The sequence below is a fragment of the Myxocyprinus asiaticus genome, chromosome 20, assembly GCF_019703515.2.
Source record: "Myxocyprinus asiaticus isolate MX2 ecotype Aquarium Trade chromosome 20, UBuf_Myxa_2, whole genome shotgun sequence".
Taxonomy (NCBI): domain Eukaryota; kingdom Metazoa; phylum Chordata; class Actinopteri; order Cypriniformes; family Catostomidae; genus Myxocyprinus; species Myxocyprinus asiaticus.
The window spans coordinates 15,060,645-15,070,571 of record NC_059363.1 but is presented as its reverse complement, the minus strand read 5'-3'; the positions used below and the strand labels follow the sequence as shown (position 1 = coordinate 15,070,571).

Genomic DNA, 9,927 nt, shown 5'->3' with positions numbered 1-9,927 from the left:
TAACATTAAATGAAAAGAAGTGAAGAGGGAGAGTAAAAAATGTGCTGTGCATAAAATCAATTGGTCGATAATTGTCTCACTTCTCATGTGTGTGCAGGTGAGTGGCCATACATCCTAGCCTAGCAGCACTGATTTGATTTGCACTTATGTTTTTACAAATAATCAATGCTTCATTTTGACAGATCAGGCTTCGTATAGTACATACGAAGAGATGTTCATCTCTTCATTCGGAGAGAGAGGGCTTGAAATTGAGATAAAACAGTTAAACATATAGGAAGTGCAGTCCCTGCATTCAGTCATGGGATTTTTAAACTGTTTCATTCTTGTGACTTTGAGTACATTTGTTTTTGTTTCAGAAATACTTGATGTATTAGGAGATTCCCAGTTGTAAAGATCCATTATTGTCACAGTCATCTATGCTCATCTATGTGATCCACTATTTAATTGTTATTTTATCATTATCGTCACCACCACCAATGCTATCATTATCATCATTATTTATTCACATAGAATTTGTTCAGAAATTGCACAACATATGACTTGATATCTCCTTTATAAAATTGTTACTTGCATCCTCCAATGATGATTGTGTGTGTATGTGAGAGAAAAAATGTGTGTTAGTGTGGGGGGGTTGCCATTGATTTGTGGTCCATGTAAGGCTAGACTGATATTTATGGGGCGGAAATACCCCTCTGCCCCCAGGACTCTGATACAAATCAGATCATAGATCTAGGATGGCTGTCAAGAAGAAAGGATTATGTGAGGCGAATAAAAAGTGTCTTATCTCAAAAGGATTTGTGTGGTGACACTATCAAGTTTTTATTTTTTTTATTTTATTTATCCCCTTTTCTCCCAATTTGGAATGCCCAATTCCCACTACTTAGTAGGTGGTGCGGTTACTCACCTCAATCCAGGTGACGGAGGACAAATCTCAGTTGCCTCCGCTTCTGAGACAGTCAATCCACGCATCTTATCACATGGCTTGTTGTGCATGACACCGCAGAGACTCTGCATGTGGAGGCTCATGCTACTCTCCGCGATCCACACACAACTTACCACGTGCCCCATAGAGAGCGAGAACCACTAATTGCGACCACGAGGAGGTTACCCCATGTGACTCTACCCTCCCACAACCGGGCCAATTTGGTTGCTTAGGAGACCTGGCTGGAGTCACTCAGCACACCCTGGATTCGAACTCACGACTTCAGGGGTGGTAGTCAGCATCAATACTTTCTGAGCTACCCAGGCCCCCTATCAAGGGGTTATTAATGTTTGATTCCAGATATAATCTTACCTATTACATTTTAGATTTTAGGATTTATTTAGCCAATTCTAATTAATGATACAACGTCTCTCTGAATATCGATCATGAAGTCTGTCTCACTCCAAGTCTTTTCTTTCTCTCTTTCTGTCCTTTAAGATAGCCCCCTCTCATTGCTCCCTTTCAGCAGTGGCAGTAGCTGCTTAATTATGTAGGGAGGTAGGAGATCTTTATTCTCTGTGTCCATGCTGATAGTATCTCATTCACTCTCAGTGTTTGAGCTTTAGGTTTTATCTTGACAGGCTGGCGGACGAATGGGAGTCATCCTACACCTGCGCTGAGAAGCTGTACTGGTGTTCTGGGCAAACACTTTTGTCTATATATATAGTGGGCTGCTGATGGAGTTAATATTTTTGAAGATATTTCTGCTACATAGTAATACATCTGTGATTTAAATATCTAAGCATTTATGGATTTGCACTTGCTTCCTAACAACGAACCATTTGTTTAGAAAGATTTAAAAAAAATAATTATTAAAATACATATTTAACAGCAAATAATAATACAAATAATATGTATTTATATGTAAGCTTGTGTCTCAGGACATTTCTATGAAGTTAAAACCTCTATAAATTACCGGTTTTAATTACTGTAATCTATTTGTTTGAGTAATCCACCCCATTACACCACATCTCTCTGTTTCCTCTAGTCAGGAAAGGTTGGTTGCTATGGCCACATTTATATGCGTTCATAAGTGGCCCTGAGAGACTGCTCACCATCTCGGCTCCAAACAACGAGCAATAATCAGCTCATTAAAGAAAATCACCCTCCCTTTCTACCACCACACTCATCTAAATAACAAATATCCTTTCTCTCCACTCTGCCTTTTTCTCCTTTCTGTCCCCCTCCTTTAAAGCATCTCATAGAAATGTATATCTCTATATCTACAATCAGTGCTGTGAGTGGGGAAAGGAAGGGAGAGAAAAAGTGGGTTCTGTCAGAAGTGGTGGGGAAGAGTGTGAAAGTAGCCGATTTTCTTAATACATCCCCTGGGAGCAGATAAGTCTATCAATCTGCTAGATTGGAAAGCCATTAGGTGCCCTGGTTTATGCGTCTCAAGCTGTTAAAGCAGAGCAGATTGATTGTTGAGCCTTTGATGGGATATGCTGATCTAATCTCACTGTGCTTCAGTTTGCAATAAATTACACAATTCATTTCCCCCCATTTAGGTGAAGAAAATGACACCTCCAGGCATGCCTGGCCTCTCCGGGCGAAACAGCACACAGAAGCTATTTTATGGTGCCATTTAGCCAGCAAGCTTTCAGCCATCTAGGCCAACCATCTCTCTCTCCCTCTGCTCTCCTTCCAAAAAAAAAAAAAAAAAAAAAAAAAAATCGAAACATAATCAAGGTGTATGTTTAGAAAATGTATTGTTATAATTTCCACCCATAATCTCCTCAGTTTTCCTGCAGCCAGAATGACATAGATCATCATCTGAAAAAAGGGGGAAAATGGATAGCAGTTTAAAATTTATCGGTCTTTGATTCTCAATTATAGGTGTTTATGACTTCATCCGTCTTCAGCCACCTCAACCTTTTCCATTATGGTGGAATATTATTTGTACGGAATCCATTAAATTCACAAGGCAGGACTCTAATGGCATGGGCTGCAGCACTTTGCAGAGGGAAAAGTTTTTTGAAAGGTTAGCTTTAGCAAAAGCGCTGCTGTTATGACACCAGAAATTGCTTTATTGATGGGCTTCCTCAGAGCTGAGCATTTGGGCCATTTGTAATGGGGTCCATATCTCTATCTTCCTTCACTGACACTGATGAGAAGCCACTGGTGCCTCAGCCCGATTACAGCACTGTAATGACACACGGTCAGAACAATTGGCCAAAGAACACTCACACCTGGCTATTCTGCAGAAGGCATCACCTGTGTGCCTCTATGTGTATGTGCCTGTGTATGTGTGTGTGTGTATGTATGTGTATGTGTGTGTGTGTATGTGTGTGTATGTATGTGTGTGTGTGTGTGTGTGTGTGTGTGTGTGTGTGTGTGTGTGTGTGTGTGTGTGTGTGCATGCGTGCGACTCTGGACAGGTGCTGCAAAGCCATTCCATAGATTCAGCCATGTCAGAAAGAATAAATGGAGTATTTAAACTCTTGGTTGGCATAAGCAAGACACAGATCATAGCATCAGATGTAGGACACTGAGGGTCAGGGAACCTATTGGAACATCTCTGTACCTGATTCACAAAGCGTTACATCAGATTACATCATGTTGTTCCGAACCTGTACGACTATCTTTCTTCAGTGGAACATAAAAGGAGATGTTAGGCAGAATGTTAACCTCAGTCACCGTTCACTTTCATTGCATCGTTTTTTTCAATTGCATCATTTTCCATATGTAAATGTTTTCGGTGGAAATTTTTATAAGAATGACCTAAACTTAGAATGTCGACCTCAACAAGAAGTTATGAGCTAAGATGGACAACCATGGTCTTGATTGCCCACTAGTGATCCAGCTTTCTGGACTGATGCGAAACTACTTGGCGAGAGCCTCTTCTCACCCTCAGTGACACTGAATTCTGTTTTTTTTTTTTTTTTTTTTTTTGCTCTGCATTTCCCCATGAGCATATAAAAGCAGCTCACTGATACTCGGCTAATCACACTGTAACTCAGAGTCTCTAACTATCCCTCAGCCAATCAATAGTTTCACCATCCCAATTAAGGTAGTCCAGGTCAGGGCCAGGCCACAGTCAGTCATTTACAACTTAAATGCCATGTTTAAATCCACTGTGTGTATTACAGTGGGACAAGTAGCCTGACCTTCAAGCTTTTAATGCCTCGTTTCAATAGTGCCCGACATTAATGCACTGAAGGAGAGCATGCAGTGGTCATTTAGTTGAAGTCGGTTAAACAGACCAAGAGAGTTTAAACTGAAGGTTTAGTCTGAGTGTTAATCATAGACAAAGTTCTTAGAGTATCTATCTATCTATCTATCTATCTATCTATCTATCTATCTATCTATCTATCTATCTATCTATCTATCTATCTATCTCAAACATTACAAATCTATGCCTATGGCCTAATAAATCTGGAGTTTCTTTACTATGCTTTTTTACCACAGGGCAGTAGACAATTGTTTAACCCTTAATAAACAGATTAAAATGCAACCATTTTTTAAAAAGTTGTTTAGTGAAGTCCGTTGACATTAGAATTCACATTGCATGGATCGTCCACATGCAATCACGAGAAGGTTTAGAATACCTCCTCGCCCATTTTTCACTGTGTGGTACTTTTCGATATTATACTCATGTCTTTTATCACAATTTCGACCAGACGAGAGAAACTCACAAGATATCAAAACAAAAATCTATATATAATACGTGGGCAATTACAGCGCGAAGTTAGCGGCTTCGGGTCATTGTCAGAGAGCGGCGCGCTTTTCTCATCTCGCGGGTCGTTAGACGATGATGGATGTAAACCTATAAAGTATCTAAACTGGACCTTTTAACAAACCATGAGCAATACTATCATTTCTTTAATAGAACCTGCTGACCGTGTCATTCCGTTGTGCCATTCGTCATTTTCCCGGTGAAATAATCAATAACTCCACGCTCTGAAATAAATAATCTAAAAGTCAGGGAACATTAGGCTATATCTTCCCACCAGGCAGAAAGACACAAAGAACGGAGATGATGACTAATATGAAACAGCTATTCATACATGGCACAAACCCCCAATAAAGGCATGCACTGAACCTTGATTCTAATAGCCTATGGGTTTATGTGTGTAACGTCCATCATTCAGATCAATCTCTTTGTGTGTGAATCATTTCTGCGGTGTAATTATTGATAATAAGGCCTTTCTTTGACCCTCTAACTACCACTGAGTAATGAGTGCTAATAAAACATTTGACGGATTATTTTCATCAAGGTATTTAGAAGATTTCAGTAAACAAAATGTTGTGATTTTTAATTAAACAGTCTTCTTTTTCATTTAAGAGAAACTTGTAGGCTATATAAATTAATTACTATTATAATACAAACATAAATTAATAATTTATTAATGTAATGAAAAATTGCAATAAATTAAAAGTGTAGATTACATTATCATCTCTTTACCCGAATATGTTTCTTGACTTTTTAACTCTAACACCTGATGGCGCTATAGGAACGAGATGAACAAGCAATTAAACACACGGTGGTTGCACGTTTTTCTTGTTCTAGTGTTGTATTTCTAGCCCATGCGTTATGTGTGATAACTTAGATATTTTTCAAACTATTGTGTATGACTGACGTGCTGACAGGGGATGATATCTTCACAAAACCATGATCTCATTTTGACAATTTCTGACCTTAAGTCTAATCCTTAACGAATCTGTTGAGCGATGCCATTTACATTAAAAATCACGCTTTGTCTTCCGAAAGCTTTGGTCTGTTGTTTCGTGTCTTCACGAAACGAGCCAGATTTGGTGTGCTTGCTAGATGTAACATAGTTAATAATAGATTTTAATAATATAATAACCAAATAATAACAATCAAATGTGATAGCAGTTCTGATTAAATTTGAACTTTCTCACTTTTACACTTTACACAAGAAATACATTAATAATAATAATAATAATAATAATAATAATAATAATAATAAAACATAATTGACAATTAAGGTAGGATTACTACTGACAGGTCGAGAACACGTGCACATTTTTCCAGTATTGTTTTTCTTGAGGTGACAAGAGATTGACAAGTTATTTATATATATATATATATATATATATATATATATTTGGATTGCAGTCTGCTTGAAAGCCTGCAGTAATTCTTTATAACCCGTAGAGGACGTTCTCACCTAGTTCAATCATTGACTTGTGGCTTTCAATTCAGTCTTGTAAATTACGGGATTAATATGAACCATGAACGCACAACTCCACTTTTTTGAGTAAACGGGGTAAATAATTGACAATTTAAGGTAGGATTACTACTGACAGGTCGAGAACACGTGCACAGTTTTCCAGTATTTATTTATTTTTTTTTTTCTTGAAGTGACATGTCTTGTTTCCAAACCAAGCCATCTCGAAGCACTGAATCTGACAACATGACCATTGGTCTGTTTTTTTTTTTTTTTTTTTTTTTTTTAAGATTGTTGAACTATGGACAAAGCCATGCCTCTAAAAAAGACATGCATCCAGTAAAGTCCAGTGGACTTTTACCGAACCCTGAAACTGGCGGTATAACAACAATATAAAAAAAATCCTTTAAAAATTGGGCAGTGAGCAGAATGCAATGAAACATAACTAAAGATCAAACGTTATTAATAATTGAAATAAAAAAAAGTACAGTTGGATTTTATATTATTATACACCGATCAGCCACAACATTAAAACCACCTGCCTAATATTGTGTAGTAGGTCCCCCTTGTGCCGCCAAAACAGTGCCAACCCACATCTTCTCACCATAATTGCACAGAGCGGTTATCTGAGTTACCATAGACTTTGTCAGTTCAAACCAGTCTGGCCATTCTCTGTTGACCTCTCTCATCAACAAGGCATTTCTGTAAATTAGTCAAATCTAGAGACTGTTGTGTGTGAAAATCCCAGGAGATCAGCAGTTACAGAAATACTCAAACCAGCCTGTCTGTCACCAACAATCATGCCACGGTCTATATCACTGAGATCACATTTTTTCCCCATTATGATGGTTAACATTAACTGAAGCTCCTGACCCGTATCTACATGATTGTATGCACTTCACTGCTGCCACACGATTGGCTGATTAGGTAATTGCATGGATGATTGTTGGTGCCAGATGGGCTGGTTTGAGTATTTCTGTAACTGCTGATCTCCTGGGATTTTCACACACAACAGTCTTTAGAATTTACTCAGAATGGTGCCAAAAAAATAAAAAATAAAAAAAAATTATAAAAAAAAACAACATCCAGTGAGTGGCAGTTCTGTGGATGGAAGTGCCTTGTTGATGAGAGAGGTCAACACAGAATGGCCAGACTGGTTCGAACTGACAAAATCTACAGTAACTCAGATAACCACTCTGTACAATTGTGGTGAGAAGAATAGCAGTGGGTTGGCTGTGTTTTGGCGGCATGAGGGGGAACTGCATATTAGACAGGTGGTTTTAATGTTGTGGCTGATCGGTGTATATAGGACAATGAAAGAAAGAAAGAAAGAAAGAAAGAAAAATTATGCATGATTTTAGTACTGTTGGTTTTAAATTGCAGTGTGTTTTACCTTTAAAAATTACATTATGTGGTTTACAATGTTATAGTACAATAGGGCTTATGTCACACAAGATTGTGCTAAAATGCTGTACTTTGTAAGTTTGTATAAATGTTCGACACTCTTGTATTGTATGATTTAGCATTTAGGCTACGATTTATGCTTTATTCGCCTAAATAGGCTATGCAAATGTTACGTGAAAAAAAAACAACAACATTATATTATTATTATTATTATTATTATTATTATTTTCTTTCTTTCTTTTTTGCAAAAACATTTTTTTCTTTATATTAATTAGTGCAATACAACTTCCCTGGCCCTAACTGACAATTTACCTATGTCTCAATGTGTTATCTGCCCAAATATGGGAATACTCAAAAACGTCAACTTTGACTTTGCAATGCTCATGGCCTAAACCAAACCACATTTTCGTTATGCTTTCATCACAGCAACGCTTGAACTAAATCCGTGTTCCTTTGTGTTAATGGTTCGTCCTCATTTGCCACCTAATTGGACTATATGAGACCAATAACAGGGGAGAATTCTCAGCTCAGCAGCCAACGCGAAGCTTCTGGGAGGCCCCTCCTCTCTCCCGACTGTCCACTTCCCATTTCTCCCTTCATCCCATTTGCTATTGTACGTGCCCAATCGCCGTATACTTTCTGCATTTAACTCGGGTGACATTTTTATTTCATCATTAGCATCTGGCGCCAGACGGACGCGGTGAGCATCATTTTCACCAAGGAACTCTCGGAAGATGATCAGCAAGATTAATTTTGTTTATTTCGCCTCGTATTATTGTCTTTCCTTTTAACGGCAGTGCTGACTGCGTAAACAACAGCATTTCATTTCCCACTACTGGAGCAGTTTACCAAGGATCTTCAAACTGTCAACAGTTTTTTCTTTAATATTTCCCACCCCCCCAAAGATTTTACACGGTGGTCAAAAAATATTAGATCCCCGAATTTTAAGTCAACATGCCCGAAACAACCCAGGAAACGTGTGCTTCAGCGAAAGACTCTCCATTTTTCATTAAAAATCTTCTCAATTCTGATAGTAAGCCATCAAAGCCGAAGCCTATTTTGGCATCAACTAAAGCAGGACTTGATGGCAGCTTCTCACTCTCTCATGTTGGGGAATTAAACTTTCCTCGCTTCGAGTTGCCGACCCAGCGCTTTGCTTTACCGGCTTATCTTGAGCGCGCCTCTGCATGGTGGTACCCGTACACACTCAGTGCATCTGCGCATCTCCACAGAACAGAAGGTAAGCTTTGATCCCTCAAAATGTTTCTTTAGCATCGCTTCAAATTTGGCAGTAGAGTATGTGTCGATTTGTTATGAATTTGTTATTAAGGATAGCGTGATTCTGCTCGCATATGTTATTGCTAAGAACAGTTTCTGCTCTGCACTAGTCTTTTCCCAAAGATTATAGGTCTTTTTAAGCGAGATAAACTGGCGACAGTGTGCATAAGCTGCCTTATTTTATGTATTTTTTTAAATGAAAGTCAGTGTGTTCGCACTGTTAAAAAAGCGTAGAAGTCTGGAAACATTGAGATTAGGACAGCCGAAAGAGTTTACACCTGTTAGATGCGATCTGTAAAACTTGAAACAAATATGTTTTGGGGGAAAAAAAAAACAATGCTAACTTGAGCTCTCTTATTGTAGCAGCACAGAAAGCAAGGGACTCGTCTCCGATCACAGGCACCGACCGAGATTCACCTGAGCTCGTGCTCAAATCCGAGCCGGACGCCAAAGACGATGACGACGATAACAAAAGTGGAGATGAGATTGTCCTCGAGGAGAGCGACACCGAAGAGCCTAAAAAAGAAGGCAGCGTGGACGACTGGAAGAAGAGTGACGACGACGCAGACAAGAAACCTTGCCGGAAAAAGAAAACGCGTACGGTGTTCTCGCGGAGTCAGGTGTTTCAGCTGGAGTCCACCTTCGACATGAAACGCTACCTCAGCAGCTCGGAGCGCGCGGGCCTGGCTGCCTCGCTTCACCTCACAGAGACCCAAGTCAAAATCTGGTTTCAGAACCGCAGGAACAAGTGGAAACGTCAACTGGCAGCTGAGCTGGAGGCGGCTAATTTGAGTCACGCGGCTGCGCAAAGGATTGTGAGAGTACCCATCCTGTATCACGAGAACTCGGCCTCTGAAAGCTCCAACACACCGGGCAACGTGTCCGTAAGCCAGCCGCTGCTCACTTTCCCTCATCCGGTTTACTACTCTCATCCCATCGTCACCTCAGTGCCTCTCCTCAGACCGGTTTGAGAGAAGAGAGAGAGATGTCTTTTTCTATGTAACTATGTAACTAATACCGTTTCACAAAGACTTGAAAGCGAGAGAGAGAGAGAGAGAGAGAGAGAGAGAGAGAGAGAGAGAGAGAGAGAGAGAGAGAGAGAGAGAGAGAGAGAGAGAGAGGGAAATTAAA

The 9,927-nt window shown here is 39.4% G+C and overlaps 1 protein-coding gene across 1 annotated transcript; it reads left to right on the top strand.

Moving 5' to 3' along the window:
• Positions 1-8,216: 8,216 nt before the first annotated feature.
• Positions 8,217-9,927, top strand: LOC127411142 (homeobox protein HMX3-like). Its single transcript, XM_051646488.1, has 2 exons — positions 8,217-8,758; positions 9,160-9,927. The coding sequence occupies exons 1-2, from the start codon at positions 8,473-8,475 to the stop codon at positions 9,765-9,767; spliced, it is 894 nt and encodes a 297-aa protein (XP_051502448.1). The 5' UTR covers positions 8,217-8,472; the 3' UTR covers positions 9,768-9,927.